The 19,473-nt window shown below is 46.6% G+C and overlaps 1 protein-coding gene across 1 annotated transcript in view; it reads left to right on the top strand.

Annotated features, from left to right (window-relative positions):
* LOC146187805 (uncharacterized) overlaps window positions 1-17,106 on the top strand; it is a 199,577-nt gene extending 182,471 nt beyond the window's left edge. Inside the window, exons 4-5 of the mRNA XM_084603536.1 lie at window positions 6,853-7,740; window positions 14,612-17,106. Coding sequence (XP_084459662.1) covers window positions 6,853-7,740; window positions 14,612-16,472 — 2,749 coding nt within the window. The 3' untranslated portion in view covers window positions 16,473-17,106. The remainder of the gene's footprint in view (window positions 1-6,852; window positions 7,741-14,611) is intronic.
* The last annotated feature ends 2,367 nt before the right edge of the window (window positions 17,107-19,473 follow it).

The raw sequence follows: 19,473 nt of genomic DNA, 5'->3' as shown, positions 1-19,473 counted from the left end.
ACACAAGACCTCGTCAATATAAACGACGGCTCACCGACGTTTCTACGCGGAACAACCTACAGCAGCTGCTTGGATGTGGCGTTTGTTTCCAGAAGCCTCCATTCCTCCGTTTCTTGGTGTAGTGATGTGGAAACACATGGGAGTGATCACATACCAACGTACATATGCATCAAGTGGTTTGCACCTGCCACTTCACCTCGTGTGCAATACACAGACTGGCCCGCCTTTAGGGCAGCGGTGGAGACTTCCAGCGTGGACCTCCAGTCACCATCTCAAATAGAGGGACTCATTACTTCCTCTCTCAATGAGAACACTCGCTATGTTAGTGTGCCGGTGTCAGTGTCCAGCATCGACGTGGAATTCGAGCGGCTTCGCGCGATCCGTCGGCGGGCTGAAAGGAAGTACAGGAGAACGAAATCCGCGCAAGATCTCGCACTTTCTCGCCGAGCTAAATGAAAAGTTTTGCGTCACCTGGAGAGGTTAGGACGACAACGTTGGAGACAGTTCTGCTCATCACTGGATCCCCGTAAGCCCCTGTCGCGTATCTGGCATGTTGCGAGAAGCTTGCGCACACCTCCGCGAGAAAGGCACCCTTTTCGTGCCCTGGCCCTTTACCAACGCCGCAATGAAGTTGACGTAGCTGAAGATTTTTGTAAAATGGTTGTGGGCACAAACCAGGCACAGTTACCAATTTCAGAGGTTTTTGCACCACCTTCGCCGAATGATCAATACGACGTGCCCTTTACAATAGCTGAATTAGACGCCACTCTTGCTTCTTGTCGGCATTCATCTGCACCTGGTCCTGACGGGATTACATATTCAACCTTATCGAACCTAGGCAAGGATGGTAGAACTGCACTACTTAATTATTTCAATGATATATGGGCTTCTAGTACTGTTCCTCAACACTGGAAAATTAGCCGCCTGGTTGCTCTTTTGAAGCCTGGAAAGCCTCCTCTCGAACTTACCTCATACCGGCCAGTTGCCCTAGCAAGCTGTGTTGGAAAGGTTATGGAGCGCATGGTGCTGGCAAGACTTGAGTGGTATCTAGAGAGTAATGATCTTTATCCGAATATGATGACTGGATTTCGCCGCGGACGCTCTTCCATTGATAGCGTCATCGACCTTGTGGCGACAGTAGAACACGAAAAGCGTCACCGTCGACTAGTAGCTGCTGTCTTTTTAGATATAAAGGGAGCTTACGACAACGTCCTCCATGAAGCTATTCTTGATGGACTTGACGACGTGGGAGTTGGTGGCCGGCTGTACTTGTGGATTGTAAGCTATCTCAGCGGCCGCTCTGTTTACATGACTACGCCTGAAGGAGATACTACCCACTTTCAGGTCAGTCGTGGAGTTCCACAGGGAGGAGTTCTCAGCCCAACTTTATTTAACGTTGCGCTAATTGGCCTGGTGAGTGAACTTCCAACTAACATCCACATAAGTGCATATGCTGACGACATCTGCATCTGGGCCTCTGGTTCGACGCGCCCACAACTACGTGCGAGACTGCAACGAGCTGTGTCATCAACATCGATGTACTTACGGCGTCAAGGTTTATTTTTAGCGGCAGAAAAGTGTGCAGTGATCGCGTTTACGGGAAAATGTGTCAGCCGCTATCCGATTACCCTTCATGGAGTCGTAATACCATACGTCTCCAAGCACAGATTCTTGGGAGTAATAATCGACCACCGACTATCTTGGTCGAAACATATTGCTATGGTGAAGAAGAGGCTAATTAATTTTTGCCATGTACTTCGGTACGTAGCTGGCATCAAATGGGGTCCAACTGAGCGCTCCTTAATACGGCTTTACGAGGCTCTGTTTGTTGGCTACATCCGGAACAGTCTCCCAGTACTCTCTAGTATGAGCATTTCCTGCTTGCGGACTTTAGAGAGCGTGCAAGCGCAGGCACTGAAAATATGCCTTGGACTGCCCAGATGCACCTCTAACAAAGGCACAATTGAAGAGGCACACGCTCGCCCAATGTCCATATACTTGTCCCACGAACCACTTCGTGTATATTTACGAGCACTTACAAGACACTGTTTTCACCCACTCAGCAAGATTCTGGATGAGAGGCCGGACTGCAGTTTTACAAGTGCACTCCGCTGCCATCAGTCGCAAGTACCGACAGGATATGCCCTCCCATACCGTCCCACCCAACCACCATGGACGATGGATAAACCTTTGGTGCACCTTCGTGTTCCCGGAATATTAAAGAAATCAATGGTACCAATTAGTGGACTCAAACAACTTACTCTGGCACACATCTGGTCAGAATATCCCAGTTATATTCACGTATACACCGATGGATCTGTGTCAGCACAGGCATCCGCTGCAGCTGTGGTCATACCAGCTCAGAAAACGACCCTGCATTTCCTTTTGGGACATACCTCTACATCAACCGCTGCCGAACTTGTAGCCATTCGAGAATCTATTCGCTATATATGTGGGGAACCACCTCAAAAATGGTGTATATTCACGGACTCGACGACTGCATTACAAATTTTGGAAAACTTCTAACGCCACACTGCCTATCAGTCCCTGGCACTAAACATTATGGAGCTCATCACATCTGCTCAGCTGCAAGGCCACATGATAATGTTTCAATGGATTCCTGCCCACTGCGGCCTCCATGGGAATGCACAGGCCGATGTTGAAGCGAAAAGCGCACACATCAATGGCCTCCAAACAGCTGTGCCTTTTTCAAGGGCGGATACGACGTGTCTTCTAAAGAGTTATATGAATATTGCTACAGCAACTTACTGGGCTCAACCAGACGCCCGACACATCCGTCTGAGAAGGCTCGATCGAACATTTAAATTTATTGTTCCGCGTGATATTCCGCGTCATCAGACATGCTTGATACATCGACTTCGTTTAAATGTGGCTTTCACGCGCAAGTACCTACATTTAATTGGACAGATGGACTCACCGGAATGTTCAACTTGTGGCATCCCAGAGACTGTGGACCATGTATTATTGGTGTGCCCAGAGTATGCGAACGAAAGAAATGTGCTAGCTGCTTCCTTGAAGCGTTTAGACAAGAGGCCTCTGTCGGAGGAACTGCTGCTGGGCGCTTGGCAGGACAAGGGGAAGGGCGTCCAGGCAGTGCGCGCTCTTTGCCGTTATTTGAGTGCCAGCGGACTTGATTCACGTTTGTAAAACAAGCTGCTGTGTCTGTATATATATTTCATATACCTTCTCCCACATCGTCACCCATCATGACCTTCTTTCTTCTCTCCTTCAGCTTCCCCAGTGCAGAGTAGCAGGCCAGATTTGAATTATTCGGGCCAACCTCTCTGCCTTTTCCTTTCAATAAATCCATCTATCTATCTATAGAAAATGGCGGTAGAACAGTAGCTACTAGTCCAACACACAGCGAACTAGAGGTACATGAAGAATATGTTTCAGAATACCCGGACCCGCTTGTGATGAAACTCTATGCAATCCGAGATGCTATGGAGGCGATAAATAAAATAGATTCCATAACAGAAGCCCACATCTCTACAGACTCCTTAACCGCCATAAAACTGAAGAAAGTAACAAAGACGCTATGTGTAACCAAGGAAATCCACGCACTCAATAAAAAAAAACAAAGATACGCATCCAGATACATTGGACACAAGACGATGCTGGGAACGCTGAGCAGAGAAAAGTTGACCACCTCACACACAAAGTTCCAAACACTAATGCGTCCCCCACCAGGCTTCCTTTTGATCCCCGCTCCGCTGTTCCCATCTTAGCATCCTCTTTAAGGAAAAGTACACGTGCCCTCATTCCCCCTTGTACATTCCCACTCCCTCGTAACTTAACGAGATTGGAGGAGGTTTCCCTTAGAAGGATAAGAACTGGGGCGGCCCTTACCCCGTCGGTAACATGCCGACGGGGAATCTCAAGCAGACATCGGACCAACCACATGCCCGAAGTGTTCCACACCAGCTGCAGAAGTGGATGTTCGCCACCTGCTGTGGACTTGTGCAGGGTCAAGGACATCAAGGACACAGATTCGGCGCGAAGTGGGACTAACCACAACCAGGGAAGAGGACCGACAACGACACGAGTGGGAGCCTGCTCCGGTTCCTTACCGAAAATAATTTACATGATGTTTCTATAATATGCCTTATGGCAAGCTTGCGAAAAAAGAAAAATCGTCCAGTACACTGTACACTGAGATTTATTTCCATTACTTGAGTACTTTACGCGTGCCAGTCTTCTCGTAGATGACACAATATTATGCGCGGCGTAGCCCTAAGAAAGTGTTTCCGCTAAGGTGCACATGTTTACCGAAATATCTTGCCTTTTGGGTAAACCGACATTTCCGATAGATGCTGTTTTCACTTTTCTCTGAAATGCTTTTATTGCGTAAACATTAAGTGGATATGTTTTCAAGGTCGTGTCACCAGAATTTTGTAGGAAAGATTCCGTTCGAACGAAACGGATGATAAGAAAACGAACCGTTCCACTAGATAAAGCATCGACAATTCTCGCTGAAGAAAAAATTTGCTGTATGCAGAATAATTAGTTAAATTATTAGTGTCAATTAAGTCAATCAGACGTCGCGTACGTTTTCAAGGTAGTGTCACCAGAATCGACAGCAGTACGTTCACGCGAAACGTTTTATAAGAAAACGAATGGTAGCTCTGAATAGAGACTGAAAAATTCTCGCCGGGGAAAACATTTGCTGCATGCGCAGCAATTAGTTAATTAATTCGAGCCAATAATGTCACCACGAAGTCAAAATAGCCAAGGCAGTAATGTCGATGTCGAAGGGGAGTAACGTGGTACCCAGCTTCCATGGGATGTTATGTCATAGAGTCACGTTACAAAACAAAATCCTGTTCTTCCGTGTCTGTTTTTTATTCCACAAAGAATGCTTACACATTACCCGAGTGCGGGTGCCGCAGTAACTTAAATATTGGACGGTTGCATGATGAAATTGTTTCAGCACTTCCTTCCATGTTATTGACTTTTTTTAAATATACGTGCAAGGCGTTTACCATTTATTTCCTGTTTATTTATTTATTTACCCTCAGGGCTCGGGGGCATTATAGAGGGGAGTGGGATACATAAAAGTATATGAAAGTACAGCAAAGTTACAGAAGAAAATACATTACAAGTACATAAAAAAACATGCGCAAAAAGAAAAAGGAAAACAAAACTTCACAATGCAGTGGGGAAAAGTAAAAGCTATGTCAGGAAGTAAAGTGCAAACAACATAGTAACAAGCATAGATACATTCAAAGAAAAACAATGGCTTTCCGAAATGCGTCGTTATCTGTTATACGTGCGATATCATGGGGAAGGTGATTCCAACTGACACAAGTTCTAGGTATGAATGAGTCATGGAAACATTTTGTGCGACTAGATGGAACCCCAACTTTATGGCGGTGATCGATGCGCACTGATATGTAAGATGGTCTTGTTAGTAATCTTTCTTTCAGGTAGCTGTTGTGGTAAATTTTATGAAAAAGCGATAATGATGCTACTGATCTGCGGTGAGATAGAAGTGGAAGGGACAAACTTAATTTCATGGCAGTTGCACTACTTGTTCTGTGATAGTTTAACAGTATGAAGCGACAGGCGCGGTTCTGCACACCTTACAAATCGGAAACGAGTGAATCAATGCCAGGGCTCCAGACAGATGCAGAATATTCTAATTTGGAGTGTACCAGAGTTTTATAAAGCAATAATTTTAATGAACTGGATGAACTAGAGAAATTTCTCCGAAGGTACCCTAGCATGCGGTTTGCGTTATTTATGATATAGTCAACGTGGGGTTTCCAAGATAGGTTAGAAGAAACGTAAACACCTAGATGCTTGTAAGAGTACACAGTCTCAAGAGAAACATTGTTAATCTGATAAGTAGTGGGTAAGCTGGAACTACGAGAAATGTGCACATGCTTACACTTATTAATATTTAATTCCATATTTTAATTTATTTCCTTAATTTAATTTAATATTTAATTCCTTACACCAATCAAGAACCTTGTTAATATCAAACTGAAGGCAAGAGACATCATTATCATCATTAATTACACGTTAAATAACGCAGTCATCAGCAAAAAAGTTAATTGAAGAAGAAATGTTAGCCGGTAAGTCATTTATATAGATGAGAAAAAGGAGGGGCCCGAGAAAGGACCCCTGAGGTACGCCAGAACGGACAGGTATAGAATGTGAATCAACGTTATTTGCTGTAACGTATTGTGAACGGTTTGAAAGAAAACTCTTCAGCCATGCAAGAACCTTAGGGTCAATGTTCAGGATATTTAATTTAAGAAAGAGAAGCGCATGAGAGACCTTGTCAAACGCTTTAGAAAAGTCAATAAATATGCAATCTGCCCAAAGACCGCGATCAATGATGCAATGAAGGTCATGTGTGAAGCATATTAGCTGAGTATCGCATGAAAATGATTTACGAAATCCATGCTGGGTAATGCTGAAAAAGGAATTCGACTCTAAAAAAGAAACAAGATGCAAATATATAACATGTTCCATGATCGTACAAGGGATACTAGTGACTGTGGTGTCTCAGTGGTTAGGGCGCTCGACTGGTGAGTCAGAAACGTGGTTGTGATCGTGATTGAGAGGGCCGTGTTTTCATGGGCTTTGCAGTTTATCTGCAGTTAAGGAAGGTTACCGAAGACCACTACTACTGCGTCTCTCATAGCCGATGGTGCTACGGAAAACACTGTGTACATTTTCTTTTGCTTTTAAACTCGACGTCTACTTTGCGTTCGCAACAGGGGCAGTGAGCAAGCCTTTCTGCAGAGAACTGCAAATTGTTTGAGAAAGGGTATCTAGGCACACACTGAAATGTTCTTTGCTTTTGCGCTTACCGTTTTGCAGTAACTCCAGTCCGAGCTGCCTCCAGGGCCACATGCAGCTGGCCGAGGAGCCCGAGCCGAACGCCCCGGCAGAGACCAACCTGCCTTACAGTGCACAACCCCTGCGAGTGTCCAAAGAGCGGCCCCATCACCGCACTCACCACAGAGCCGTTGCCCGGCTCTCCCCGCCTCTCTCTAAGGACCGCGCGTCGTCTTCGGTCGGGTCCCAGCACCCTCCTAACCCGCCGGAGTTTGGTGGATTTTGCGGAAGTCTTGTGGGCCGGAGTGCCGCCTTCTATAGTTCCCGGCGAAACGTCAGCTTGACCGTCACGTTCCCCGTCACACCAACGGTCACCATGGCCACAGCCGGAGTCTTCCTGACGTACCGCTTTCTGAAGCGTGTAGAACACTACCGCGATGGCTTCTATTACGGGGATCGGGTGCCTGGAAGCTACTGCGACCGCATTCTGACGAACTGTGACGAGCGTAGTTGTCGTGTGCGTTCTCCCAACTACCCGGGCTTCTACCTGAGGAACGTCACGTGCACCTTCCACGTTCACCAGAGCGCTGCGCCTCCTGGCAAGATTGCCCAGATTGTGTTCCACCAGAAGAACGAATACAAAATCAACGTGCACAGCGGACTGGCTAACACTGCGGGAATCCTTTCCCTGACAAGAGAGTGCGCGGGCGACGTTGTGCGGATATCGGACGGTGCGCCCGGCAGCGAGCGCGATTCTGTCGTGCTGATGCAATTCTGCGGTGCGGGGCAGCTTCCCGAAGTGGTATCATCGGGACCGGACGCCTCCGTGAGGCTCGTCAGCGTCCCCTACCAGCAGCTCCTAGACTCCCGCGTAGAGATGGATGTGTCGGTGCGGTTTGTCGAACCTGCGGAGCTCCGGATGGTCGACAGGTAGGCGAAAAAGAAATTGCAAGGTTTGCCCATGAATTCTCTGTACCAACGAAACATGCTGCAAGCTCTAATTGCTGCTGCGACAAGCTTATAAGCGACAAGCAATGGCGGTATGGATGTGGGGGTTAATGATGGTGAAAAGGGGGGGGGGGGCTTAGTATTTACTGATATGTTTGTTAGTAGCGGTATGAATTTTTATAGATATGCCATTTACGCAGCAGAGTATATATTCATTTTCTCTCAAAGCATCCATCGATGAGTGGCGCATTCCGTTGCTCTTGTATGGAAGGCTGTTTCATGCAGCGTAGGTTAATGGGAGTGCTCGGTGCAGCATCTTATTTCAGGGTTTCTGTTTAGCTTTACTAAGACAAAAGTAGTATCGCAACGAGTGAAGCAGCTTTTTAAAAGAGCGCTGGCTGGATCAAAACAGATCCGAACGGGCTGTAAATAAAATGCGCGCGATGTCTATGGGTCCAGATATCTGTTCTAACGACACATAGCATTATTGCTACGATTTCAGCGAGGCAAAAAATTATAGGATTAAATTTCGTGCTGTGCATAAAAACGATCATTCGAATAAAAGAATCCCGGCCTCGGCGGCAGCTTTTCGGTGGAGGCGAAAAGCAAGGCGCCCGTGTGCTGTGCGATGTCAGTGCACGTTAAAGAACCCCAGGTGGTCGAAATTTCCGGAGTCCTCCACTACGGCGTCTCTCATAGCCTGAGTTGCTTTGGGACGTTAAACCCCACAAACCAACCAACCAACCAACCAAAAGTTAGGCCAGATTACACTGTCCAGTAGAACTTCTTGTTGGGCTAGTTCGTGCACGTTATAAAATAAGAAACGCCAACAACGAACGAACGCTAGGAATCTATTCCTCTTCCTTGTGTTCGTTGTGTGTGTCTTGTTTGCGTTCGTTTGTAGTTGGCGCTTCTTTATTAAGGCCTTTAATGGGTCATGCTGTCGTGGACAATGTCTCTCCTGCTTTTGCGGCGGCTCTGATTGGCCGAGGCGGGATGACGTCATAGAGGTATCGACCAATCACAGAGCATCACCGCAGTATGCGCAAATGCGTGCTTCATATGGCCATATGTCAATACGCAATTACTAATTATATAATTATTTACTAATTGATGATTATTTGAGTAATTAGTTTATAAGCATACACTCGTTTGCGTTTGGTTCGACTAAGTTATTTCGTCCTTTCCATCTGTTGTTTACGGATATGATACTGCGCCTTTCGGCGTTCGAGCAAGCGTCAAATGAAAGGCGTAGCACGGACGCCTGGATCGGACACCCGACTAGGTCAGCTTCGTATATGCCTGAATTGCCCGGTGAAGTCATCGGTTATGACCGGATTTTAGGCCATTACGAGATGTGACGTCTTGATGACTCCTGTTCCCGTTATTGGGCAAGGCCGGATGCAACGTCATCATGACGCTACATCCGGTAATGACGTCACGTTATGTCATGGTCACGTCATTACTGTTATGATGAGTCATGTGAACCGGCCGTGACGTCATTACCGGATGTGACGTCATTCTGGTTATTAGTCATGACCACTTGTGACACCACCCTTCGTTATTGTGACATCATTACTGCGAACTCATTCAGCAGCGCACGATAGACGGAACATCCGGCTTAAACAGTATCGCTGTTAAGACAGCTAGCAAAACATCTAGCTGTAGACGAACCGTTGGTGTTCCTGCAGCAATCGCATTCTCGACAGTGTAAGGCCAGCGGTTTCTCTGCAGTCAGTGAATGGCTTGGAATCACGTGATTGCTCGAGCGAATAAAGGCGTGATCGTCGCGCGAACATCGAACTCGGAATGATCTCGTACCTGGAAGAAGTCTATACCCCACCGCGGTGATGTAGAGGTTAAGATGGCCGACTACTGTGCTGGAGTGCCCGGGTTCGAACCCGACCAGCGACTGAAGGAGGGGGGGAGGTGGTGAAGGATGGCTGTTCTTGGCCCTATGGGGCTGAGACTAAAAGAGCCTACATGTCCGTCTTTTAGGGTGGTGCCACCCTTTGAAGGGGCACTTGCCGCCGCCTGCTAAGGACCAGTGTGGCCAGTTGAGCTAGCGGAGCCATTTTGGTCCCCAACTGAACCGCATGCAGGAGAGAGTTGGCGCTCGTACAATGCGGCGGTTCAAATTTCCTTCGCTGCTCACTGCACGAAATTTTAGTTGTGCACGCATTGCGGTGAATATTAAAGGGACACTAAAAACACCTAAAGATGCTATTAAAGTCTAATAAGCTACATTTCGTGACACTGTCGCCGCATATCCGGCAGCAAAAAGTCGAAAATTGCTGAGATATTGCGATAAGAAGTTGAGGTTTTTTCTTGTTCCCGCCGGTGGAATTGAAACTGTTTCCTCCGACTACGTAGTCGGGTAGATTGATGCACACTATGACGGAAGTGTAGACTCCGTAATTGCTATCCAGCCGGCGCGGCGTCGACCGGTTAGCATCCTAGACACCACAATCAACAAGAGAGACAGGACTGATTGTGGTATCTCTGTTGCGCTTTACATAAGTTTCCGAGCATGAACCAATTAACCCCGCAATGCATTTCACCGGTTAGCGTCCCTCAGGGGCCAACATGACAACAGCGTACTCGCAATCGACCATTGGCTCACAATACCTGACGGCCACAGCCTAAATAAATAAAACGATGAAAAGAGTAATTTACCGCGCGATGGGCCCATAAAGGAAGAAAAAAATACATAGAGTACTTTTAATACACAATACTTTACGCGTTTCTCAAGCTTTTGCGCTCCTTTTTGCACTGCGTATAAACAAACCGAGCCATCAGTCATCGCAACGCTTCCCGAAATGTTTACATACAAATAAGATTTAGTTACCAACAAAATAGTGTCCTCGCTGCTACGCTTGCCAGTTTTCAAGCTTCATCCCACTTTTTTCCTTCAAGGTCAGTGCTACAGCTTCGTGTTCAGCGAAAATTACGTCCACTTTAGCAGAGCATGACCGAAGAGCCGGCGCCCCTAAATTTTCCAGCGCTGTGAAATTACACATGTTAAAATGGTTCAAGTGCACAATATAGTGCGCATAGGCATCCAGAACATTAGTTGCAAGTCGTGAGAGCAGGCAGCATGCTCCGATAGTCAAGAAGCTGTGATTTTTAGGCCGGCAGCAATGGCCTGCGCACCTCAAGACATGTTCCATTATATATGCGGCCCCTGACATATTATGCAGAAATATTTCTCGGCTGCCTATGACTCGGCGTAGGCAGCGTGTTCCCCCTAAATACCTTGGAGTTCCCCTTCATGCATTCAAGTTTAGTGGGCGTTACTGGAAAGAGCGGGTCACGGCACTCCAAAGCTATGCCCAGACTTTTGTTCCGCACCGCCTATCCATTTTTGGCAGAGCACAGGCATAGAACGTGTTTCTGGCTACAAAACTTTTTTATTTTTTACAGGTACTCCATTGCGCGAGGAATTACATCCACAGTTTTCACCGAACGTTTGCGACGTTCATATGGTCGTCCAGTTTTGAGCCTATGCGCTTATTCAGGCCTGTTTCTGCTGGCGGACTAGGTTTGACACATCTCTATGTAAGACAGTTAGTTGATCGTTTCTTCTTTTTCAGTAATAGCTCGCTTCCAATTACCAGAGCATCCCTGCAAACTAACCTAGAGAACCTTCCAAACTTAGTGGTCTCTTCCAATTTTACCGTTTGGCCCTTATTATTTTGTTTTATGAAAGAAGTTTACAATTCACTGCGTTTTCTATCAGTTCGGTTCTCTTATTAGTACTTATTCTCTGTTTTCACGGAAAGATTTATACCAAGAAATGATATATATGTGGTTCCCGCCTCCCTTATATCGTTCACTCTATTCTAATTGTATGGGACATGATGTGCTAAAAAGGGTGCGCAAAATGCCGATTTCGCCTTTTACCAAAACGTTTTTCTTTAAACTTCATGCCGAGGTTTTGCCTGTTAAAGTGTGGCTTCAGAAAAAAAATATATTTTCGTTTCTTCTGTTAATTGTCGTTTATGTGATACACCTGAAACCATCGAACACTGTTTTATTGCCTACAAAGATGCAATATTAGGGACGTTCTGCAAATAACATTGAAGAAAGACTTTATTTTGAATTTCCACAGTGTGGTCATGTTCGGTGGTTGCACCGAACATGACCACGAACTCTTTGACGTGACGTTCCTCCTTGGACTGCACAACCTGTGGAAAACGCATATGTCGGATCGGAATGCTGAGCCTCTAGTCTCCCCCGCAACTCATTTCGGGCAGATGGTACACCTGCGTAGAGACGCGAAGATAGTGACTATCAACCGGACTGGCTGCCATTGTTGATTGTTGTCTTTCCTTGCCACCGTTTTAGTGAAGATGTGCTAAGTCGTATTCTAGTTGTGTGGTGTTGTGTTGTATGTTTCAAATGGACGTTTCGCCTACAGGCTGATTACTCTGTATATAATGGATATAGCTCTACGCTGAAAAAAAAATAAAAAAAATACGGCGTAGCCGAGTGCATTTGTCTTGCATCAAGTCTTGCAAAAGTCAGGCAATGAAGAAAAAAAAAACGGCATAGTAGAGTGGTTAGCGCCGAACATTGCGAGCAAGCAGTGCTGAGTTCGAATCCAGCTGGTGGTGGCGCTCTTTTTTTTCTACGAATTCATTATTTTTTTTTTTTGGTGTCATCGACGGTACCGGAACCATGGAAGAAGGCAAACATTATCCTCATTCATAGGAAAGGGGACTCTAAGGACCTTGAAAATTACAGACCAATCAGCTTACTGTCTGTTACGTATAAGGTATTTACTAAGGTAATCGCTAATAGAATCAGGACAACCTTAGACTGCAATCAAGCAAAAGATCAAGCCGGTTTTGGAAATGGTACTCCACTATCGATCATACCCATACCATCAATCAGGTGGTAGAAAAATGCTCGGAATATAACCAGCCCTTATACATAGCATTCATTGATTACGAAAAAGCATTTGACTCAGTTGAAACCTCGGCGGGGATGCAGGCATTGCGAAATAAGGGGGTTGACGAGCGTACGTGAAACCGCTCGAAGATATATATAGCGGCTGTACAGCAACCATAGTTCTGCATAAAGAAAGTACCAAAATTCCCATAAAAAAAGGTGTTAGGCAAGGAGACACAATCAACCCAGTACTATGCACAGCTTGCTTAGAGGAAGTATGCAGAGACTTGGAATGGGAGCAGTTAGGGATAAGGGTAGACGGAAAATACCTTAGTAATCTGCAATTTGCTGATGACATAGCCTTGGTAAGCAACTTGGGGGATGAATTGCAAATAATAATTGATGACCTAGACAGGAAACGTATAAAGGTAGGCTTGAAAATCAATATGCAGAAGACTAAGGTAATGTTCAACAGCCTCGGGAAGGTGCAGCAGTTTACATTCGGTACCGAAGTACTGGAAGTGGTAGGCGAATACGTCTACTTAGGACAGGTAGTAACTGCAGATCCGGACCATGAAAAGGAAATAACAAGAAGAATAAGAAGAATAAGAATAAGATAAGCACTCGCAGATTATGACTAGCACCTTACCGGTATCACTCAAGAGGAAAGTATACAACAGTTGCATCTTACCTATGCTCAACTATGGGGCTGAAATGTGGAGGCTAACCAAGAGGGTTCTACTTAAGTTGAGGACAACCCAGAGGGGTATGGAACGAAAAATGGTAGGGGTAACATTAAGAGATAGGAAGCGTGCAGATTGGGTCAGAAAAATAACTCAAGTTACCGACATTCTAGCGGAAATTAGGAAGAAATGGACGCGTGCAGGACATGTAGTGCGAAGAAAGGATAACCGATGGTCGCTTAGTATAAGAAACTAGATTCCAAGGGAAGGAAAGCGTAGCAGGGGGCCGCAGAAAGTTAGGTGGGCGGCTGAGGTTAAGAAGTTCGCAGGGCTCAGGTGGATGCAGCTAGCACAGGACCGGCAAATTGGAGAAATGTGGGAGAGGCCTTCGCCCTGCAGTGGGTATAGTCAGGCTGATGATGATTATGATTATGATGGTGGTGGTGGTTGTGGTGGTGAAAACGTTTATTAAGATAGTCACATGGAGGTTGTTCTGGAATCAGGCTTAGTGCCCTTCCTCTTACAAACACTAGGTGGAGTCCCTAGTATGGGACCCCAGGGGCCATTGCTCGTTTGACCAACGCCTTTTGGGCTTTCAGGTCGGAGCAGGCGAGTAGGGTCGCCTCCCAGTCCTCCCGGGTGGGTTTGGGTTAGGTTCAAAGGCAGGGTTGCAGGGGCTCGCCCACTTCATGTGGAAGATGTCCGAGGACTTTCCCCCGCCGTGCGGATATGCATGCCTGTAACTCCGCAGCTCTCCATGTGTTCACACTGCCGAACAGTACTAATTATAAGCACCTACAGACTGGAACCCCCGAGGGGCTATTGCAGGAGTATGAATATAGGAGACATGATAAGCAGTTCATACATATATAAAAAGTAACAAAAGATGCAATATAAAATAAACAAAGCATAAATGTCAGTGATATTTAGTTGGAGCCAAAATTGCGCAAATGCAAATGAAGAAATTGGTCCCAGCAGGGATCCCTAGTTTTCGATGATCGCGGGAGAGGTTGTTTTTACATGCGTATTCTGTCATACCAACGATAGATAAAACGAATTGTCTTCTTTGGCAGATTCATTTTTCTTGCTGCACAGTTGTTGATAAGGATTCCAAACTAAGCCGTACGCTTTTGGTAAACGATCGTATTATTGTTTTTTGAAAACTTTGTATGACATAGTACTACTCGGTATGCGCTCGGGAGATACCGAGTCTCTGAAGTGCTTTATGAATGGTAGACAAAGGTTTTCATTTGCGATAATTTTCTTTTTCTGCGCAGATCCTGCAAGTTTCTCGTGGACAGCTCCGAGAGCCGCTCGGGAACCGTGTACACTCCGAGACACACACTTCCGGAGAACACGGTGTGTTCTTTCGAGTTCCGAGGCCGCTCGCGCTTCGATCGCGTCTGGCTTTACTTCACCAGCTACTTCGTTCCTGACCGACAACCGTGGTCCAGCGTGGAGAAGTGTGACGTCAGCCAGCTGGAAGTGTACGACTCGCCCGTGTTCGATGCCGACTTCGTGCCTCCGCAACCGCCACGAGACAGTTTCCAAGAGGGGGCGAATACTTGGGACAAGAACTCGACCGACCAGAATGGCTCTACGGGGCTCGTGGGGCGTTTCTGCGAGAAGTCCTCCCCACGGATGTGCAGCCACGCGGCCGACTATCCTGGCCTTGTGCCTCCACGCCCTTGTCACGTGAACACAGAGAGCTACCTTTCCAGTAGTTCCAAGATGGCGCTACTCTACAGGGTTTTCGGCAACGGTGATGTCACCTCCAAAACGAGTTCCTTTGTAGCTCGTTTCGAGTTTGTCGACACGTCCCAGAATGGCGCGCCCGTGAACGACAGTCCCTGCGATCGGGTGTTTCGAAGCAAAACTAAATCGCGGGGTCGAGTAGCATCGCCACGGAATACGTTTTTCTACGGCCGCGGAGGCCGGCGAGATCTTTCCTGCACATACCGTTTCCAGGGCACTTCGTCCCAAAGAGTGCGATTACGCTTCGACAAAATACACCTTGCTTCAGATGGTTGCTCGACAGTGTACGATCCGGCGCAGCTTCGTTACACCTGTCGACATGGCGGCCGGCACATACATCCAGCCCTTGTTCCAGGTGAAGGTAAACTACGGTACTCCGAACTGCGAATCACTGAATCTTGGTTGGCCATCTCGATATCAGCGGGTTGCATATGCAGTAATTCCACATTTCTACCGTCTCCTCTGGAAGTGACGTCTGTAGGAAGCGAAGTGCTTCTTATATTTGCCGTTAACGGAATGACAGTAGACGAAGACTTCACAAGTTTTGGGTTTGAGGCAAGTTACGAGTTCTTGCCTCCTCACGATTGTGGCAGAGACACAGGGCTGCTTCGAGGAAATGTTGGAGAAGCTGAGCTCTCACCGATGTCAGCTGGGGACGACGAAAATTTTGGCAGTCCCGGTGTGGGCGCGTACCGCTCGGGCACCTTCAAGCGCTGTCGGTGGCTTCTCGAAGCTTCTCCAGAAAAATTTCTCTACCTCAAGATTACGGGCGGTAAGCAAGAGTCGCATGGATGCGCAGAAAGCCGCCTTCTCGTACATTCTGGGGATGACTTTGCGCACACGACTATAATATGTGCGCCTTCGCAAGGTGACGGTGCTGCCCAAGACAGCCTACCTCCGGTCGACATCTTCTCGCCTTCATGGTCAAACAGTTCTTTCGTAAATGTAGCACTACCTTCATCACCAGGAAGACCAGAGCGGCTTCTCCTTGAAACGCTCTGCACTGGAGCTTCCTCTCCCTTTAGGGTCAAGTGGATGGAGGTCACCAGGCCGTTCTTAAAGAGCCAAACAGGTCAATCGTTTCGGAACGTCGACTGTCTCTACGAGTGCCCTGAGCTGGACGCCTGCATCAGTCCCGAACTTTGGTGTGACGGAGAACCGCACTGTCCATCAGGCTTCGACGAAATCCCAGAGAACTGTTCGCGGTTCCCAACATTGCCCGTGGCTCTTGGATGTGTCGGTGCCGTCGCCGTATTTTTTGTGGCGCTCGGGACGCTAGCGTTAATGAGGCGCTCTTGTCAGTTCAGAAAGTCTAAAGCGAACGGTTCGGTGTCGTGTACACAGAATGTTGGATCCGAGGACGTTCCTATGGACAGCATATGACAGCAGATTTGTGAAGTAAGGAAAGCTTTTCGGGAATGTTGCCAGCGCGGGTGACGTCAGAGCACTGTGTTGAGCTCTCCTAATGAAAAGCGCTTTTCCGGTGCTCTTCTCAAGAAGCCAAGCGTGGATGGAAGCGGGATGCCAAGCGATGTGCTTTCCTCTCACGGAAAACTCACATGGCCGCGGCGAATGCACAAGTGTGATCGTTATTGAATGCGATGTAAGGGAAACCTAGGATTCAGAGACCTGCAGCAGTGTGCCCTGGCATCTGGAATTGCAAGGGCGACAGCACCACGTGCGTGCATTTGACTCACTCTGTGTCCATTCCCTCCTGGGTGTGTCATGCAGGCTACTCCTGGTCGCCCTCTTTTGGGGGAACTTCAATTGATGTTTCACCTAGGTGGACACGGCAAAAAAGCTTTCTACGTGTTCTGGCAAATTTTGTTGGAAAAGAACAATTCTCATTTAATTATGAATGCCAGGCGTGTAGCTGGGTGAGCCTCTTGAGCAATGAACTACATTGTGATCAGCACTGTCACATCAGAGCCCTCCAAAACTATGTATCAACATGCTATATCACAGCTCGCGAGGTAATGCTCATCTGTGTGAGAACAATTTTTTCCTTTTTATGCACTCATGCTCCTTTTGAAAATATTGTTTTTTAATTAGGGAGGAAAAGTGAATAAAGTTTTCCTATTTGAAAAATGAACACGTTACCGAACGTCGCAGTTTAACAGTACATGCATTTGATGTTTAAACTTTGATTCCCAAGCCATCTGGCAACCATCCGTCAGTTCAAAGCGTAGCAGAACTTCACGTGGTATATTTGTTAGCGTCGATTCAGGAATACGACCATCTCCAGTTGCCTAAACTCTACAGGTTTAATAATGACCTTTTCGAAGCCTCGATGTGGAACTTCATTGGTGCCAATTGAGTGCCTCCATTTAAATTTTCGGCGTCTTCCACTACGGTGTCTGGCATAGCCTACATTGCTTTGGGACGCTAAAACATTTGAACTAATCAATCAACCAACCAACCATATCTTTCTTTTTATTTTCCATACGTCCAACCGCAAACGAGCCATTTATTACAGGGAAGAGTAAGTGGAATATTAACCTTGCGTAACGGTATGGCCAACACTCACGTACAGTCCAAATATATGTCCGGAATATTGTCAACGCAGTACCATTATTGACTGATTGTTAGCTGCTACCATGGTGGAGATCTGAGCTAAACAAACTGGAGATACCTACCTCTGTATTTTTCGTTTTGAAAACATACTAGGTGGTGGTACGCGAATTTCATTCGCGCTATTCTGGGTCGCTTAAACTACGGGATGTTCCCTATTGATATGGCAAGCTTAGACGACTCTCCTACATGGCGTCCCTTCAAAACTCCGACATCCAGAATATGTTAAAACAAAGGGCGCGTTCATCCAGATTTCCTTTCTGCCAATCTAGTGAAAATAAAGCAGTCTCTTCTTTTTCTTCTTGAGCAAATACACTAAAACAGGAAACGAAAGGAAGTGCTCCGACGTGGTGCTACTTGGTTCGAAAATATGAGCAGAGTTTGTCGCAGTGTAAAAGAACGGCCAGTGAAACTGATATTTCTAATCTCATTGTTAATCATTGTGATTAAACAATGAGCGTGTATTTATGTGTGAGTGTCATGAGAGAGTGCAACGTGATTGCCGGCGTATTTTGAACCGCTGCACAGTGAATATTGACAAAAATAAAGCATAAAAGTCAGCATGTGATGGAACGTTTGTGCCTTGATGGTAAGTCAAGTTTTCTCTTACGTTACACTTCGGTACTCTCGAGTTCACAATGATGGGGAAACGAGTACCTAGCCCACTGAACCCGATGTGTGTTCCAAGGATCGTGCTGACCCTAACCAATACTAAACAGAATAGAGGACCGGAAATTGTAATTTAGCCTATAAAAGTGACTCAACGTTTCCCATAATTCCTTCCGACACCTGGACCATGCGACATTGTCCGGAAACGCTCAGGAACGAATCATACCAGGCTGAGCGCCGCTCTCATAGCAAGTCATCGTTCATTTTTACGCTATAGCTTAAGGACCCCGTGTCGCATAAATGTGGCTTCTGCTTTGAGGTCGTGACGCTAAACATTGAACCTGATCTCTCATAAACATTCTGACGCTACCGTTTTTTGTATAGCCTTCACATCGGTGTTGCAAATTTCGCTTTTGATTTTGTTCCCACCTTACAGTCAAATTGGGGGGCCAAATCAAATTGGAAATTACTCCGTAGCCCTTCACTACGGCTCCTCTTTCTCTATCCAATTCCACTCTCACCTTCCTCCCGTACCTTACGGCGCGGTTCAGGTGTCCAACGCCGCCGGGGTGGTGCAGTGGTAAGACGCCGGACTACTGTGCCTGAGTACCCGGGTTCGAACAACACCACCTAGACTACTCAAGGCCTCTCCGCTCCTCCGTGACGTCATCACACTACGACGAACGCGGAAGCTGCGCGCTGCTGCGCGTTGCTGCGGGCTTATTCTTGTTTCACTAGAATTGTGGTTGTTGCCGCATGCGAAAACATTCTTTGGTGTTTTAAGCCCCGTTGTTTAATAATCATAATAATAATAATAATAATAATTGGTTCATAGGAAAGGAAAGGCGCAGTATCTGTCACACTTGTTTCTGTGGACACCTGAACCGCGCCGTTAGGGAACGGAGGAAGGTAATACATAACAAAATAACGGCTTGAGAGGCTAGTTGGTGTATCATCGTATTCAGATATGTGGCGCAAACAAAGACAAACAAAGAAGTTGAGACGTGCCTGAGTGTAGAAGAGGAGGTGTTTTCCGGTTCTTCTTACAGTTGGTAGTGTGCGCGTGTGTTGTGGATCTTCTCCTGTGTTTGTCTTTGTTTGCGCCACATATCTGAATACGGTAATACATAACTTTTCAGTCGGCTGCAATATTTCAAGTAAACGTCTGTATATTCGTGCAGCGGATTTTCAAAAGAAGATTAAA

This window comes from Amblyomma maculatum, chromosome 5, assembly GCF_055883805.1.
Source record: "Amblyomma maculatum isolate TAMU_Amacu chromosome 5, ASM5588380v1, whole genome shotgun sequence".
NCBI classification, from domain to species: Eukaryota; Metazoa; Arthropoda; class Arachnida; order Ixodida; family Ixodidae; genus Amblyomma; species Amblyomma maculatum.
Note: the sequence above shows the minus strand (reverse complement) of the source record. Positions and strands in the feature narration are given on the sequence as shown.